The 18,081-nt window shown below is 31.3% G+C and overlaps 2 protein-coding genes and 1 pseudogene across 3 annotated transcripts; 2 read left to right on the forward strand and 1 right to left on the reverse strand.

The window, feature by feature from the left end:
• Positions 1 to 2,429: 2,429 nt before the first annotated feature.
• Positions 2,430 to 9,657, forward strand: LOC108694511 (PHD finger protein 14). Of its 2 annotated transcripts, none has more exons than XM_018204070.1 (14): positions 2,430 to 2,622; positions 2,831 to 2,992; positions 4,360 to 4,605; positions 4,685 to 4,896; positions 4,973 to 5,127; positions 5,220 to 5,494; positions 5,569 to 6,024; positions 6,082 to 6,373; positions 6,441 to 6,663; positions 6,808 to 6,989; positions 7,099 to 7,237; positions 7,308 to 7,564; positions 7,663 to 7,771; positions 9,575 to 9,657. In XM_018204070.1, exons 1-14 carry the CDS (start codon positions 2,610 to 2,612, stop codon positions 9,578 to 9,580), a joined length of 2,727 nt encoding a protein of 908 aa, XP_018059559.1. In that variant the 5' UTR covers positions 2,430 to 2,609; the 3' UTR covers positions 9,581 to 9,657. The 2 variants fall into 2 exon arrangements, with proteins under 2 accessions (XP_018059559.1, XP_018059558.1); XM_018204069.1 differs by lacking the exon at positions 9,575 to 9,657 and adding an exon at positions 8,383 to 8,872.
• Positions 9,168 to 11,196, reverse strand: LOC108694512 (methionyl-tRNA formyltransferase, mitochondrial). Its single transcript, XM_018204071.1, has 6 exons — positions 10,973 to 11,196; positions 10,664 to 10,861; positions 10,461 to 10,580; positions 9,922 to 10,100; positions 9,647 to 9,835; positions 9,168 to 9,487 (listed from the first exon to the last, which is right to left on the reverse strand). The coding sequence occupies exons 1-6, from the start codon at positions 11,194 to 11,196 to the stop codon at positions 9,306 to 9,308; spliced, it is 1,092 nt and encodes a 363-aa protein (XP_018059560.1). The 3' UTR covers positions 9,168 to 9,305.
• A 3,085-nt stretch (positions 11,197 to 14,281) lies between these two features.
• LOC108694228 overlaps positions 14,282 to 18,081 on the forward strand; it is a 4,361-nt pseudogene continuing 561 nt past the window's right edge.

The following is an 18,081-nucleotide window of genomic DNA, read 5'->3' on the forward strand; positions in this document are numbered from 1 at the left end:
AATATAATACTAAAATATTATAAAATTATATTAATTATTCTACATTGCAAAATAAAGAATTTTATTGACTAATAAATAATCTCAATAAAAAATTTCCATCGAATGCAATCTTACAATGAACTTAAATTCATTGTACCTTTAAGCCTAGTTTTTCATTATCTAGTTGTAATTAACCTCATTCAACTTGATGATAATTTAAAAATTGTGTTTTTCTAACTATAAATAATCATTAAATTAATTTTGTAGCGAATAACTTTTAAAGTTATCACAGTATAATACTGATTTTACAATGAATCTGTAGTCTTATTAATCGATGAAGTTGACCAATCAGCGTTAGTCGTACAAGTTGACTATTGGTTAACTTCATAAAACTTAGGATTATTAACTATCGACTCATAAAATCAGAATAAAACCATCAATTCAAGTACGTGAACGTGATGCTACAAACGCTTTGAAGCGTTTTTTAATTGGTCAGTTTGCAAAATTCTTTCTTCTAATTGGTCTATTAAACGCTTTAAAGCATTTATAGCGAGACTTTGACCACAGTATTAATTATATAATCATAACTAGAAAAATACAATGTTTTATACTAACAGATTCAGTCTAGTTACCACAAATTAATAAGAAAATTAAAAACTGGATCTAAAAGTTATTCACTACAATTACTACAACTCTATTAGTTTAGTGATTATTTAATCACAGCTAGAAAAATACAATTTTTACATTAGGTTAAGTCTAATTACAAATTAATTAGCGATTATATGAAAATATATATATTCTTAATACACATCATTTTCTTCTCTATGTATAAATTTTATAGTTGACTTACAATAGATAATATGAATATTTATAGATTAATACATGCATATTGAATTTGCGATACTATGTCTTTTTTTCGCAAACAGATCAATCTCGCGTAAAACAGAAAGGATGAAAAGAAGGATACTTAAGGATTTTATAATTAGTATACAATAAAGTGAATCCTTCTATTTCTCATTCTCTCAATACTCCTCTCTTTATGGATGTAATAATACAGTATACAGACCTCTCAGTATACAGTGCAAAAATAACAAACGTTATTAGCAAAAGTTTTTTTCTTGCGCATGAAAAAGATTGAACTTCCCGCGGAAGGACTCGTGCAACATGGCGCATCGGCGCCGCGTCGTCGGATGTATGGACGCTGTTGTGATCAGGATCAACGCCGGGTGAAACAACAATTTCACTTTTCTGCTATCATTCAATATCCCTGCGAACTTTGACTTGCTCTCAAGACAGTGAATATCCGAGGAAAGCTGAACGCTGCGTAAATACTTTCCAAGGAGGAACCATTCCGTTCCACCTGGTGTGCAGTGTTCGTGGCGAAGAAATGTCACAGGACGACGACGTCGGATTTCTGTACAAAACAATGAGTGAGTTGCTCCAATATTGTATGCGAATAATTCCCGTGATTATGTTCCATAGATGCGGTACTTAGGGATCATGTCGTGCCGGCCCGCGAGAGACATTGGAGTCGATGGAGTATAGAATAGTCCGCGTATCTGAAATCCCATGAATTCTTCTTGCCATTTTCAGATTCGAAAACCGAAGTCAAGCGAAAATTGCTTTGTTTTACGAGCTGTCTATCAAGATTTATCAAGTAGAAAACGATATAATCTAGGTTAAACCTAAGATAAACTGCAAAAGAATAATTTGCAGATCATTTCAACTTATATCAAATAAATACATAATTTTCAGTGATTAAACATGAGTACAGTGTATTCATATTGTATTTATGTTCCTTCTTATGAATTAAGATAAGATCCAATTTGTGGATAATTTGAATTAATTGAGCGGATCTCTTTTATATTGTATTATTAGTATCTTAAATATTGTATAAATGTTTTCAATATTTAAATAAGTTTCTTTTTTTCTATATTTATTTTTTCTATATGATATTTATTCTTCTATTTTGTATTCTTCTATTTTTTCCGCTATATTGTTACTATTATGATTTAATCTATCGTGAATTTATTGTTCAAGTTATTAAGCAAACATTGTAAACAATATTAATTGTATAATTTGATTAATGCATTGTATTAAATGCATTGAAACAATTACATGTCCTAGCAGATTTATTAATATCCATTGTATTTATAAACTGTGGTGTGAGTACTCTGTGGGTGATATTCTCTCTTTCTCTCTCTCTCTCTCTCTCTCTCTCTCTCTCTCTCTCTTGCGCGCGCGCGCGCATATATGTATTCGTAGTTCTGTCATTACCGTTATTATTGCAATCAATACATTATTAAATCTACGTCAGCATTATGATAATAACAAGCCGGTTTGTCCTTTATGAATGCATAATAATAACCATAATCAAGTACTTTATTATTATGGCAACCTCATTTGCTGACACGTAAAATTAACCTAACGTATTATCGGTAATAGAACGCGCGCGCGTACCCGTATCACCCGTATGTGGTTTTGCGAGTGGCGTGTTTGATGAAGGACTTCCCAAAAAATGTAGTTACACTAATACATTGGAATATTTGATTTAAAAGAGTGTAGATAGAATTGTGCGAAGGATTACTCCGATTTTGATAAAAGTTTTCCTGAGATACTACAAGATCATCATGACTAGCACATGTATGTTTAGAGAAATTAAGTAAACATAACCTAAAACTGCCTGTATTATACATTTCTTTTTTATAAAAATATCAAATCAATAGCTTCCTTTACGTTATTAATTATTAAATATTTCTGCATATTAGCTTTGGATTAATATACATCGACCAAAGTTTTCTTGAAATATATTTAGATATTTAGCAAAAATCAATCTTATTGCTCTTTGCAGTTGAAAGAGACCCCAAGAAGAGAAGGGTAAAACCAGTTGAATCAGCACAGCAGTCTTTGCTTGACTTTGATCTTGGTGAGAGCTCAGATGATAGTGATTTTAGAATCGAGGATCATTGCGAAGAATCAGATGATGATTCTGTAGATTCTAATGATGGAAAAGGTAAGCTAGTATTATTGATGCTGCGATGTACGAAGTATTTTATATACTACAGAGTGAAAAAAAGGTTTAACTACAAAACTTTATACATTTATCAAAGCTATTTAGAAATTTTACCTAGATGCATCCAGATATTATTTTATCCTTGTTGTTTAATGAATGTTAAACAAAGGATAAAATTACATGGAATTTCCAGCAAGAGACTCAGTGTAACACAGTCATTACATCCTTATTTCACCAATATTAAACAAAAATGAAATGATCACTATATTACACTGTTACATTATACATATTACACTGTATTTCTTGCTGGAAAACATCAAGTACCTAGTGATAAATAAATGATCCCTGATTGCATCTGAATAATTTTTGGATGCAACCCAAATCATTACCTAGATAGCAAGCTGATAACAAATAATATCATTTTGCTATGTGAATAGCAACATATATTTAAAATAGATCTGTCCAATACTTTGCTTGTAAACTGAAATACTTCCACATCTCCGTCTCGAAAATAACAAAGGATAGATGCCAAGATTTCGCCTGATTCAAGTCTGTCTAAGCAAGAAAGAAGGAGTCAAAAGGGAACCTTTCTTAATTTGCAATTATAGTAGATATTTTTATTTTGTTCATTATACTTGTCTGTGACACCCAAAAATTATAATAAAATTTAATCAAACGTTTCAACCTTTAATCTGATCATCATCAGTGATTTTTATAATAACTGATGATAGATTAGATTTCTATGACGCTTGTGGATAGGCCTGAATTCAGTGGAATCTTTCAGGCGTTTATCTTTTATTATTCTCGCTGAGACGGCGAACAGGTGGAAGCGTTTCAGCTCACGAGCAAAGTGTTGGACAAGCCTAATTTAAAAAAAAAAACAAATTGGAGAGTTAGTTACATCTTGTTTATTAAAAAATTTTTGAACTAAAAGATTTTCATCAGTTAGTGAGTTGAAGACTGCCTAAAAGAATTATGTGTGGAAAAATATTATTGCTGTAGCATCTTAAAGGTTGTATCAAAACTGAAGGTGATCAAATTTTGAATGTTATTATTTCTGATATTTATTAAGACATAGCTAACATTCTAGAGTTTGGTTTTTTTTAAATATACTTTACTGATAATTTAATAAACATAAAATCAAATTCATAAAACTTTGCAGTCACGTTTTTGTCCTTTTATATTTTTCTTCCATGTTGATGACATGGAAGAAAAAAACAAACAGCAAATTGCAAAGACAAATTATAAAATACATATTATAAAATATTATTTTATAAAGTAGGCTTTGTTGTAAAAATAATATACAAAGAAATAAAGAAATTTATTTAATCTAGTAAATAATGGTTGTTTAATATATATTTTTATAGAAGAAGAAGAAGATGCATCTGAAGAATCTGACGATTCATTGGAAGATCCATTATTGAGAGGAAAAGATGGTACTGGCTTAACTGTGGGAGATGTGATTGAGCAAGCTCGTCAACAAGCTCTGAAGGGTGCACCTCTTGATGATAAACTAAATAAAGTATTAATTTGCTGTGGTTGCTTGGGAGACAGGAGTGATGACATAAACGAAATTGTAGAATGTGATGGTTGTGGAGTCAGTGTTCATGAAGGTACATTAATTGAAAACATAAGTACACCTGTTCTTTTTTTAATTTTTATTTACATTTGTTTTACGAACAAAAATTTTAGGCTGTTACGGCGTATCTGACGTAGAAAGTTTTTCAAGCACTGACTCTTTATGTCAATCGGCACCATGGTTCTGCGAAGCCTGTAGCGCAGGAATCGAAGATCCATCGTGTGAACTCTGTCCTAACAAGGGTGGAATTTTTAAAGAAACAGATGTCGGAAAATGGGTTCATTTAGTGTGTGCTCTATACGTGCCTGGTGTCGCTTTTGGTGAAGTAAGTAAATCTTGTATTGTGTAATTTTTTATATTTATGATTTTTAAATACTAATTTAAATATGTGTGTATCTTAGGTCGATCGTTTGTCAAGCGTGACATTATTTGAAATGGCATATAGTAAATGGGGTGCAAAAACATGTTCTTTGTGTGAAGATTCATGTTACGCACGCACCGGTGTGTGCATTGAATGTGATGCTGGAATGTGTCATACATATTTTCATGTAACCTGGTAATACTTTTATTAACAATACATCTGAAGATTATTATTTGTCACAATTTATGTGTATTACAAATATAAAATACAAGATATCATTTTTATAGTGCACAAAGAGATGGTTTATTATCCGAAGCACACAGTGAAGAAGTCGATCAAGCTGATCCATTTTACGCACATTGCAAATTACATTCTGATAAATCCCTCGTTCGTAGACGTAGACGTAATTGGCTAGCTTTACAAATGCGTGCACAGTATCGGCAACAGATTTTGAAACAACCTAATCATTTAGATTCGGATGAACAACGTAGAATTCAAAGAAAATTGGCCAAGCACAGACACAAGTATTTAGCTCACAAAGCATCGCGTCCGCCACCATGGGGTAAGTTTTAATAATATTTCTTAACAAATACATATCTATTCTTAAATACATTTCTAAGTAGGTATTAATTATAGTACCTACGCAAAAGATGCCACGTTTATTAACTACATCTGCTTCCGCTTGTCGTCAATTGGCACGAAAGGCTGAACTAATGGGTGTTGATACGGCTGCTCTGGAAGCACAAGAGTCTCAATTGGTGGCGTTAGTAGATGTTAGAAAAAAATGGCATATTGCTCCCGCTTTCAGCGTAGAATTTATTGGTTATTATTTGGATCGCAACTTACGCGTAACATCGATGAAGAGACGATTGCAAGAACTTCTTGACATTAACTCACAGTTATTAAACGAACAACAGAGACTTGATAGAAAATATGACGAAGTGATGAAGGATAATGAAGAACAGATTAGAGTGAATGTGACATTGAAAGAAAAGATAGAATTGTATCATCAAGTACTTAAAAGCGCCGGTTTCGTGAAATCTCTGCCATCGATCGCTGATCTTGTAAAGCCAAGAATAGCACCCACGCTTGGTAAGTTATAGAGTTTAAATCTTTAAAAGCAATCGATACACGAAGAGCTTTCTACAGGTACAGGCTTAGGTGTGCCTACAGCAGCTGCTTTGAAGATGGGTGTTGGATTTCCACTCCCTGTGGGTAAAGGTGCTGAAGGTATACGTGAGGGTAGAGTGTTGAGCAGCCAAGCGCAAGAACAAAATCACAAAAGTGAGCTGACAACCTTACGACATCAATGCGGCATTTGTAGACGTTCAACTAATCAACATCTTCTCGCTAAATGCGACACATGCCATTTGCACTATCATCTATCTTGTTTAAGCCCCCCTTTAGCACGAATGCCTAAGAAAACGAGACAAATGGGATGGTATGTATGAAAACATAAATGTTTGACATTCCAATTTCATTACATTTTTTAATGTTGTAATTTGCAGGCAATGTTCCGAATGCGATAAGGAATCCTCGGGATCAGAAGTGGAACGTGTGGATACATCGGCACCACGTAAATTAAGACATTGTAAGGATGAGGCTAATTCGATGCCTACACCACCACAAGAAGTGCAAGCAGCCATGACGTCAAACACGCCTACTACATCAAAAAATTCTATCAGTAATGTAACAAACATTACTACTCCTGACACACATACAACACCAAAGGTATTTATTTTGATATGGTTGATTTTAATATGGTATTACTACTCTATTATTGTTTATATTATACTTATTTTATAAATAAATGAAGATTAAGATTTAACTCTGGGGTAGTATAGGTATAAAATATAGATATAAAAAATTTTACAGCTAACTATTAAACCAGTGGGACCGCAACCGTCAACCGTAGAATCTACGCAAATATCTGAGTCGGTATACAATCAACAATCTGTTAATAATATCGCCATAAGAGAAGGTTCACCAGAATACATGGTAGCTTCAGCGGATGGAACGGAAGTGGTTTCTCAAAGAAGTGGGAAAAAAAGGAGAAGGTGCGAAATGATCGGAAGAAATAATTTATATGTTCATCGTATTTAAATAAGTATTAAATTATTTAATATACATAATACATAATACATATAAATACTTAATATTTCTTAGGGAGAAGCATAAAAGATATTCTCCAGATCCGATAACTGGAATCAAACAGAGAAAAAGAAAGCATAAAAGAAAAAGTTTAGATATAGAAAATCCAGAAATTCAAAGCCAACCAGAGATTCATAGAAGGATTACAATAAAAGTATCTATTATTTTTCCACTTTACCACTACGTTGATTTGAACATTAATAATATTAATTAATTAAATATAGATAAAACCAATTCGTCGACCGGAAGGTCACACAGACTCGGAATCGAGCCCGCAAATGTTTGTAGCCACTTCGAGTACTGAAATTACATTGCCACCACCACCACCTGTGCCACCTCCGGCTGCAAATGTACCTCCAGTAAATGTATCTGTGAATAGCAGTGGTCGACTGTCAACGGGAACGAAGAGAGGGAAAGATACAGACCTTATGACACAATGTAACGTCTGTGATACTCCCGGCACCAATCAAAATCTCGTTATGTTAGTACTATATTAAGTGATAATTAGAATTTTAAAATTATAGACGCTAAAATTGAATATTATTATAACTTTTTATGTCGTGTATTTAATTCTTGCAGGTGTGACGAATGTAAGAAGTGCTATCACTTTACATGCTTAGATCCTCCTGTGAAAAAATCTCCAAAAAGGAGAGGATATTCGTGGCACTGTGCCGACTGCGATCCTAGTGTAAGTTCATAAATTTTTACACTGCCCATAGACACACCAATTTTTTAATATTAATGTACTTTCTATTTTGTCTCTATATACATTTATAGAAGTTTTTAAATAGCAATACAATGTGTGTAAAAGAAACTATTTTTTATAATGTAATTATAATATAGATAATAATTTCTCTTTTTCTATCCATTTAACATTTAATTAAGAGAGAACGAATTGCACATACATTGACAATAGAGACATATACATTGATAATAGAGACAATAAACTAAAATTATGACAAAATATAAAGTACTTTAATCTCTACATGAATAAATTGATTTGAGCTGGTTTCTCGAGGTGAATTAAATAGAAAAGATAGATATATCGTCTTATGAAAATTAAAAAATTAATATTACAGGGGAATAGGAACAAAAAATTTTTTATCCAATGTAAATTAAATTATTATATAATATTTATTTTTATTTTTTTGTGATGTACAGCAAAATAGAATGATATCTTGAAGCATTCTGAACTCCATTTTGTGTCTTCCGCTTATTGTCAATGTGGATATATCATTGGCACATTAAACACAATAAAAGAAAGAGACTTTTATAGTAAAAATATTTCTTTCATTTCAGGCCTCTGAAACTGAGACTTAATATCAACAATTTTCTATCTGCAGCTCCAATTCTACGTTTATATAAATAAGTTATTCAGTGTTATTCTGTTTTTTTGTAAGCAGAGACTCGGACCGAAAAATTCGATTCAGATAACAGTCCGAGGCTAAATCCAACTTTTAGTTTCTTTTACCATACCGAGTTTGTTTGGATTTCAGTCCTTTTCAGTTTCTGTTTTCGGTAATTATATAACGATCATAGTTATACTGGAAATTCAAAAGAACTGGAATCGACATTGAAACTGAAAGTTGAGTATTTTCGGACCATAATTACCAGCCAAAGTAAGCAACCGAAATTTTAATCCATAATGTAATTTCGATCCAAGTCCCTGTTTGTAAGACACGAGAACACATAGAAGAGAGAAACTTTGCTGTAATTTGAAGAAAAATGAATTCTACGAAAATTTACTGCAATTCCACTTAAAACTGATTTATTTGAAATTTAGCATAGTTCACGCTACTTATTTCTCGTTGTTTCTTTTACTGATTTTTTTTGTAATGCTTTGTAGTTTTATATAGGAATTCTATGATAAAAGATATTAAATAAATTATTAGATATTAAATAAATTATAAAGAGAGAAATAAAAGGAATATACAAAAGAATATTTTCGCATGAGACAAGAACTTTGATATTATTTTACATGCAAAATCATCAGAAATGAGCAAAAAGCAATTCATCATATTCAGTATTTAAAGAAACATTGACATGTGATAAATAATTTATTATTCTCACAATAGTCACTGCGTTAATATTACATTTTGTACATTCTAAATTAAATTTTATTATTGTAGTAAATAAAAATTTAATATTCACTATCTGTTTCTCAATGAAATTGTCATATATTTACAAAAGAGTAGCATTGATGTCAGAAGCAGCGCTATAGATTATGTAACATTACTCTGAAATAATATCCAGTCTTTCTTTCTGCCCCGTATAAATCCATTTCTAAACTGTAATGCACTCATAACTGAATGACCTTTCACAATTACTTTCATTGTTGAGATCCAACTTGATCCTTTACATGTGATAACTAACGCATTACTTTTCCGATCAAATCTTGCGAAACCTGGAAGAGGCTTACCACATTAATCATGCACATCTCATCTTCAAATATACAATAATTATATTTTCAGATAATTCATTTTCTTCCTAGGAATAAACTGTTTCCAATCCTTGGTACTTACTTAGTATCACAGCGAATCATGCAGGAATAATGATTAATTACCTGGTATATCCACATTTCTTCCATCTTCCGGTTTCGACGTCTGCCGGACATCCAACAATTTTATAGTTACACCATCAAACTTGGTTTTTAATGGGTACAATCCTAGAAGAGCACGCTGCAGATCATAAACGTTCTTCGCCGTCATCTCGTCCCATTTCACTAAAGAGGTCTTTGATGCAACTTTAGGTGCTACAAAGTGTAATCATCAAGAAATAATTTAAGTAGTTAAATATTAATGTATTTTGTCGCTTAGTACAGCAGCAAAAACAAATTACCATACGTCACACCTAATTTTCCCTGAGGCCTCGAGGAAGATAATACCTGTGGCAATTTTCCTATCACATCAATTAGAACATTCGCACCCAGCTTTGCTAACTTCATATTTAATTCTGGTCGAGTTTCATCTGCATGAATATCTATCTTTTCCTGTGTTACTATGTCTCCAGTATCAAACCTGCAGTAACATAGAAGTAATAAAGAACCGTCTATTGATTTAAATGGTGCAATCGAAATAATATTAAGATTGTAATATTCATTCTTCTACCAATAAAACTTGAATGCAAATAACTTTTTATGTTTCTTTATCAACTAAAAAATTAGAAAAATAATGAAATATATACATAATATCTATAAAATCTTTTGTGTTGGAGAAAAGTAAAACCTCACTATATATTAATTTAAACAAAATATGACTAAAATCTCCTGAGACCTACTGAAAACAATAAAAAGAAAATAGGAGCAAGAGAAAATGTTTCAAACTATGTGCTGATCTTTCAAAAATAATATTAAGAAACAAATTTTTAAAAGACTTTACTTTTCTGCTATCCTCATGATTGTAATTCCTGTCTGTGTGTCTCCTTTCATTAAGGTATAAATGTCTGGAGCTGCTCCTCTCCATCGTGGCAATAGACTATTATGAACATTTAACATACCACTACGACAAAAAATAGGTATATTAATAGGTATATTAATAACAATTTATAGATTGAATACATGTGAATAAATAAAGTGACTTACAGTGGAAAAGAATTTATAATATTTAATGGTATCAGATGGCCAAAGGCGACAACTATCCCGATATGAAAATCCTGTGGATTGTTTTCAAGAGGCCATTCTTTAACAACGATTCCCTTCTCCTCTGCATACTGTACAATAACATTCTTTTTCTCTTTACACACTGATACGACTTCTAATCGACAGAGTTTCTTGGCTCTGCTGTAAATTAAAAAAAAAGAACAATAAGTATTCACATTTCTTCTATTATAATATTTAATTACCTATTAAATAAAATTAAAAAAATAAACTATCGGTAAAGTTGGTACTAACTATTCATTATACAAGCTTCGTAAACTTTCCAGAGAAAAATTACTCGTTCCGAAAAACAATACATTCCAGGGACCACTGGCTGGAGATGAATGCGACTGTCTCTTTCGAATGTGATGTGCACAGTACGAAAAGGTTAGCTCACGTGATTTATCATTTCTCTTGAATGTTGTACGTAAGTGCAAGTGTATTTTTATTACACGAATTAGAAATGTAACGTTCAACATACTATATTCTCACAAAGAAGATTTATGACTAGCAATTATGAGGTAACGTGTAAAAACATTCGCATCTCCATCGCACGTGTGATACTACATATATATTATACATATGTGTTTGGAATAAAACAAATAAATACGATGCCGACATACACGCGTTCTTTTTTTAATCTAAATAATCTAAAATAGTTTCCATTCGTTAATTTTCATTCATTAAAAAATTTTCATTATCAAAGTGTCCCATCAAACTTACAATATGACAAAATAACAACTTTCGTTGGTTCTTTATTTGCAAACTGAATAAGCAACATATATGTGTAATTTCTAGAAGTACTTAGAATATCATATAAGAGGAAAGCACGTAAAAACAAATTTAACAAATAGATTTATTTAAAGTATATATATTATTATATAAAATTTTTTATGCTCCCCATCTATGCTCCCTGTCTATCGAAGACGGCCGGCCCTGGGAAAATTTTTGAGATTATCAACAAAACAAGGAATCCGAGGATAAAGCAGGGAGCACAGACTCTTGCAAAACGCATAACACATAAGACATAAGGAGTTCAACCAATCAGAATTCTTTATTTTATGAAAAGGAAGGAAACGAAAGACTTTAATTTTCTTATGCGTTATGTGTTATGCAAGAGTCTGTGCTCCCCGCTTTATGCTGATTCTATGAGGTCAGTAATCAATAATCCTAAAGCTGGGTTGATGGAAAAACGGAAAGCGGAAAAGAGGAAGCCAATCAGAACTTGCGGAAAGATAGAAGCAAACAAGTGAAATGTACCGCCTATTACGATTGTAAGTTCCGATTGGTTTCCACTTTTTCGTTTTTCACTTTTCCGTCAAAATGTGAACCCGGCCTAAGTCTTACCGATAAAGTTGACCAATAGCCAACTTCACCGATTAAGAACTTCCAACTACCGACTCATTATAAAATCAGCATTACTTTTACAGCCTCATCCATTACTGATACTGCCATTGTAGATCACTCAATAGTCATACGGCACATTCGTGAGGAAGATAATTTATAATTACGTTTAGCAGAACACAACAGTTTTGCAACCATTTTATGATTCTCTGCAGAGATTGGACCATTCCTCTTGATCTAAAAATATAACCCAATCAGCGTAAAGAAAAGTTCCAACAGTTGTAAAATAAACGTTCTGCTAAACGCAGCCTATGATTGCTCGATTTCTAAGCTTATTCCTAAAAGTGACTCCTAAAGGTACTCCTTTTCATGCTGACTCTCGACGCTTATTTTTGGAACAGTTCATTTGCACGTAGTTCAATTGCCCACTGCCAATCACAGCGACTTCTGCCTAGGGAATTTTTTTATATTTTTTTTAGTACTGTGATTGGCTTGTGCGCAACTGGCTCATGTGTAATTGCTATATACGCTTATTTTTAGCATCAAAATAGGTCACAATTTTTTGATTGAAACTGACGCTTAATATTGATTTTTATCACGTAATCTGCTTTGACGCTAAAAGTGAACATCGAATTATGAATTATTATGAAAAAGTATTTTTAATCCATTAGTTTCACTACTGCTACTGCCCATTGTAGACCACGCATAAGTCCGAACTTATAATAGATATTTTAAGTTTCAATCCAGCAAACGAGAATGGATTGAAATGAATTGAAATGAATTCAGATTTTCAGAAATATTGATTCACAACTATTAAAATGAATGCTTTTCAATCCTGAACATTTTATTCATTTATAAGAATTGCATGGAGCACATCTCTATGCCTTTCAATTTGAAAATAATATTAGCTTTTTCTGTGCACACACAACACATTGTGAATACTGTTTAATTCAAAATTTTGAATAGGAAATGCAGTTTTTCAATTGCATCCAACTGAATCTAATTGAATCCAATTGAATCCAATTAAATCCAAAAAAAATATTCGCTATTTAAATACGCATTCGAATAGAAAAAAATTTCAATCCATTTTAATTCATTCTCGTTTGCTGGGAAACTGTAAGAAATTGACCAACTACAATCGAATGCGAGGAGAGTGATTCGTTCATTCCTTAAAAAATTGTAGATCCAGGATAATTCTCATCATTTCTCCTCGAAGAATTTTTCTTTATTAACTTCGATGATTTTGAAAAAGCCATCTGTTTTTTGTATTCTCTGATACCTTGCATCATACACATTACTCCGATTTTTTCATAAATTGTCAATTTTAGACTTATCAAAAAAGTATATTTTGTCAATCTGTCTGAACATTTCTACTCTATTTTCGAAAAGTTAATAACAACATGATATGTGCAATCGAGTTCTTTCTGTTAACTTGGCCCGATAACACATTGCCCGATTTTTAATTACTTTCGTGTTTCGAATCGCGACGTTCGAACATGTTCATGTAGTTTTTCTCTAGTGAAATTTTTTAAAATTATATAATTTTTTAGAATTTTTATTTAATTTCAGGATTTTTCAGAATTTCTGTATAATTTAATACCTTCTTAGAAAATTTCTCAAATTTTTTATATTAATCGAAATATAAGATATATACTGAGAAAAACTATATCATGTTATCTTTTCTAGAATTTTATACATAATTTGTAAACTGTAAAATATTCTGAAATTTTTCGTTCTATAATTTTTAAAGTAAACTTATGAAATTTAGAGAATTTAACAATATATACTTTTTCAAAAATATATTTAAAATATAACGAATTTCTAAAAATATATATGAAATAATGCAATAGATAATAAAAAATATTGTATATTGTATGAGATAACAAATATTGTATATTGTATTTTACGAATGGCAAAAATTTGAGGGAGAAAACGTAATGGCAAAAGGAGCAAGTGAATTATTTCTCGAGGAACTTTATTGAAATAATTTCTCCAATAAGCTGAAATATCCCAAAAAATATTTTGGGATATTTCAGCAACATTTTAGGAACGTTGTAACATTTATTGCTGAAAAATGTTCCAGAGATGTCTTTTAAACATGGATGTTTCATGCTGCGAATATCACATATGACTATAAACAATATATGATTTGCTCCCTACTTCTTCTATATATGAATATTATATTAGGTGTACAACTTTGCTTCCGCCGTTTTCCTATAGATGGCTTTAGCGGTAAGCGAAACGGTGGCTTTAGCGGTGGTCGAAATAAATAGATTGTCATACAATAAACTTGGGCATCTGTTAACATAATCCCATAGAAACATTAGTCGATTTGTGTCTGCATCATAAAGTTACTCTCGATTGAAAATGTCAGTTTACGCCAAATTCTCGTCATTTGCGGGAGGTTTTAATTTTTTGCTTCAATATGAAGAAATCTGCAGCTGAGGCTCATCGAATGCTCTCGAATACTTATGGTGAGGCCGCTATTAGTGAAAGAACGTGTCGTGAGTGATTTCAACGCTTCAAGAACGGTGATTTTGACGTCGAAGATCGGCATAGCGGTGGAAGAGAGAAGGTTTTCGAAGATGCAGAATTGGAGGCATTACTTGAGCAAGACTCAAAATCAAGAAGAATTGGCACGATCATTGGGAGTGACTCAACAAGCCATTTCAAAACGCCTCAAAGCCATGGGAATGATTCAGAAGCAAGGAAATTGGGTGCCATATGAATTGAAGCCGAGAAATGTTGAATGGCGTTTGTTTGCTTGTGAACAGCTGCTTGAAAGGCAAAGACGGAAGGGATTTCTGCATCGCATTGTGACTGGGGACGAAAAATGGGTTCATTACGATAATCCCAAGCGCAGAAAATCATGAGGAGTTCCCGACCAAGCTTCCACGGCTAAACCGAATATTCACGGCTCCAAGGTCATGCTCTGTATTTGGTGGGACCAGCTCGGCGTAGTGTATTATAAACTGTAAAATCGACTGAAACAATCACAGGCGATCGGTATCGAACGCAATTGATGCGTTTGAGCCGAGCATTGAAAGACAAACGGCCGCAATACTACGAGAGACACGATAAAGTGATTTTGCATGCTCGACCCCATATTGCGAAAGTGGTCAAGACACTACTTGGAAACGTTGAAATGGGAAGTCCTACCCCACCCGCCGTATTCTCCAGACGTTGCTCCCTCTGACTATCACTTGTTTCGATCAATGGCACACGGCCTGGCTGACCAGCACTTCCGGTCTTATGAAGAAGTAAAAAATTGGATCGATTCGTGGATAGCCTCAAAAGATGACCAGTTTTTTTCGACGCGGGATTCGTACACTACCCGAAAGATGGGAGAAAATAGTGGCCAGCGATGGACAATACTTTGAATCATAAATGTATAACCAGTTTTTTACAATAAAGCCTCGAATTTTGGAAAAAAAAACGGCGGAAGCAAAGTTGTACATCTAATATTTTCTAGAAATTTCAAACTTCCCTCCCCTCCTCCCCTCCCATCTTTTCGTCCCCATAAATTTGTGTTGTTTCATAAAAGGAGCGATTGTAATTTACTTTTTTCTTCCAAATATTATAGAATTAGATTAACATTCATGAAACAAGTGAAAATTTTAAATGAATATTATACTAATCTAAATTATGATGATAAAAAAGAAAAAGTGAGTATTGATATGTGCAGTATAATAATACATTGTTGATAATTTATAAGATTTAATATTATTGCCAAAAGAATCTCCAATTTTTGTATGTAACATATAATATTGTTTTATATGCGTATTTTTTTAGGAACTATTGAAGAAGCTAGATGGTATATTTGATATGATACAAAAGTGTAGGTTTCAATCTAACGATGATATGGTAAAGAGGTAAATAAAGATAGAATTTTAAAATGGAAATAAAAGACATAGAGGTTGCTTTCATCTTTGTTAATTTAATGTTCTCATTTCTGCACAGATTGCAGATACTGACAGAGACAATATATCAGAACATGCCATTTTTTTCATCTATTTTTAAACATATAGATGTGATTACTACTATTTTACACTATTTAACTGAATATTCTCAGATAATCGCTAATAAATCAGTAATAACTTTAGGTACCTACAGTAATATTATTCTCGCATTTGCAAAATTGAAAAATATTATTTATGTTTGTATTTTTACAATTTAAATAAATATTATAAAGGACATAAAAGAATAAAAAAATATTGATTGAAAATGTTACATTAATAAAATACAATAAGATTTAATTAAAATTTAAATGAACATTTAAATATATATAGACAATATATGTTTCGACTTATTAAGAAGATCCTCTTCAGATGATCCTTAAACATTTAGAGACAACTTAACGAACGATTATATTTTTAGTTTTTTTCTTCTGATAAATAAGAATAACAGATAGCATAATAATAAACGTATTAAGTTGATTATTTATGAAAGTTTTATAGCTTAAATTGTGTACTTTTATTGTTTTTGTAAATTACGATTTTAATGAAATACCCAGTTTATTAGTGATTACACTCATCACGATGTGTACAGGATCTGTGATGAGTTCATTTTTTCTAGATTGTCTTATGTAACTATATATATAACAAATTTTCTTCACTAAGGTAGTTATTCTCATACTTATTTATCGAGAAATTTTTATATTAAAATTAATGTTTTATATTTTTTTAATATCTTTTTCTATGTTTTTTAGAGATATATCACAGAATATATAAACACATATGATAAAATAAGTTCTATTCTAATACACGGTAAGAAATATTTATTCATATTGGACGTTTTCCAACAGTTGATATGATTGTAACATAGAAAATTGTTTCATCCTAATTGTTCGTCAATGATAAACAAAGATGAAATGATTTACTAGATCTACTCACTGTGTCATTTGTCTCTTACTGGAAAATGCCCATTATTTATAAAAATGTGTTTTTGTTTTATAATTAAAATTTTTTATATAAAATGTATTTATACAGATAAATCTTATACAAGGAATGAAATGATAATTTTAGAAGATTCGGACTTGTATTTAGAAGATTCGGACTTGTATGCAGTTATTAATTGTTTAATAATAACAGACCACTTTCCTTTACATAAAATATGGGTGCAAAAACGAGTGAATGAGAAATTTGTATAGTTCATGAAGAATTATCGTTCATAATTATCCATAACTATTGATACATTTCAATCAGTGAAAGATATTCAATTTCTTTCATGTGACGACATAATAAATATAATATCCATATGGTCGGAAGATATTGTAGCTGCGAAGAATTTAGCATTATCTATAAATGTATATTTAAATTATTTAAAGGTATATGTCACCGAGAGTTATTATTTTGAATTTCATTAAAATTCTTTTTCTATTTCACAATTATTCAGAGTGACTTAATATTTATAAATACATATATGGATTTCCATGGTAGTACACTACTTTGGATTTATAAACACCTATCTATACATTATCTAACAAATACTGAATTTGCGATGTCGAATATTACTTATCAAAATGAATCAATTAATCAAAATAAAAAATCCAATATGAATTTAGTACATTTATCACCTATTGTAAAAATAAACGATATTTCTATTGGTAACCTTTTTTATGATAGTGCATGGCAAAAACCTGTAAAGGGCATATATTGGAAACATAATGGCAGTCTATGGGCAAATGCAACATAGTAAGAATGCACACGTTTTCTTAATCTTTAAATTATTTTATTAGATTAATTAAACATATTATAATCTTTCCTTAAATTTAAAAAAATTGAGAAAACATATATTAAACTTTTAATCAATTAATGTATATATTTATTACAGCACCAACATAAAAAAATCTATCAATCTGCTAAGAAAGGATTCAAAACTTGGAATAATATGTCTATTAAGACTAGAATACAAATGTTATCTAAATTTATGTCTAAACTGAAACTTACTGGATATATGAAGTTATCGAAAACAGTTTTATATTTATATATAATATCTACATATATATATCTTATATATAT

This window comes from Atta colombica, unplaced genomic scaffold (genome assembly GCF_001594045.1).
Source record: "Atta colombica isolate Treedump-2 unplaced genomic scaffold, Acol1.0 scaffold12, whole genome shotgun sequence".
NCBI lineage: Eukaryota > Metazoa > Arthropoda > Insecta > Hymenoptera > Formicidae > Atta > Atta colombica.

Excerpts from the sequence above, each read along its gene's own strand:
- LOC108694512 (XM_018204071.1), bottom strand. The coding sequence starts at position 11,196 with ATGTTGAACGTTACATTTCTAATTCGTGTAATAAAAATACACTTGCAC. Across the intron at positions 9,836-9,921 it reads AAAATTAGGTGTGACGTATG|CACCTAAAGTTGCATCAAAG; the intron begins GTAATTTGTTTT and ends TACACTTTGTAG. Across the intron at positions 9,488-9,646 it reads AAGAAATGTGGATATACCAG|GTTTCGCAAGATTTGATCGG; the intron begins GTAATTAATCAT and ends AGCCTCTTCCAG.
- LOC108694511 (XM_018204069.1), top strand. Across the intron at positions 5,128-5,219 it reads ACATATTTTCATGTAACCTG|TGCACAAAGAGATGGTTTAT; the intron begins GTAATACTTTTA and ends TCATTTTTATAG. Across the intron at positions 6,664-6,807 it reads ACACACATACAACACCAAAG|CTAACTATTAAACCAGTGGG; the intron begins GTATTTATTTTG and ends AAAATTTTACAG.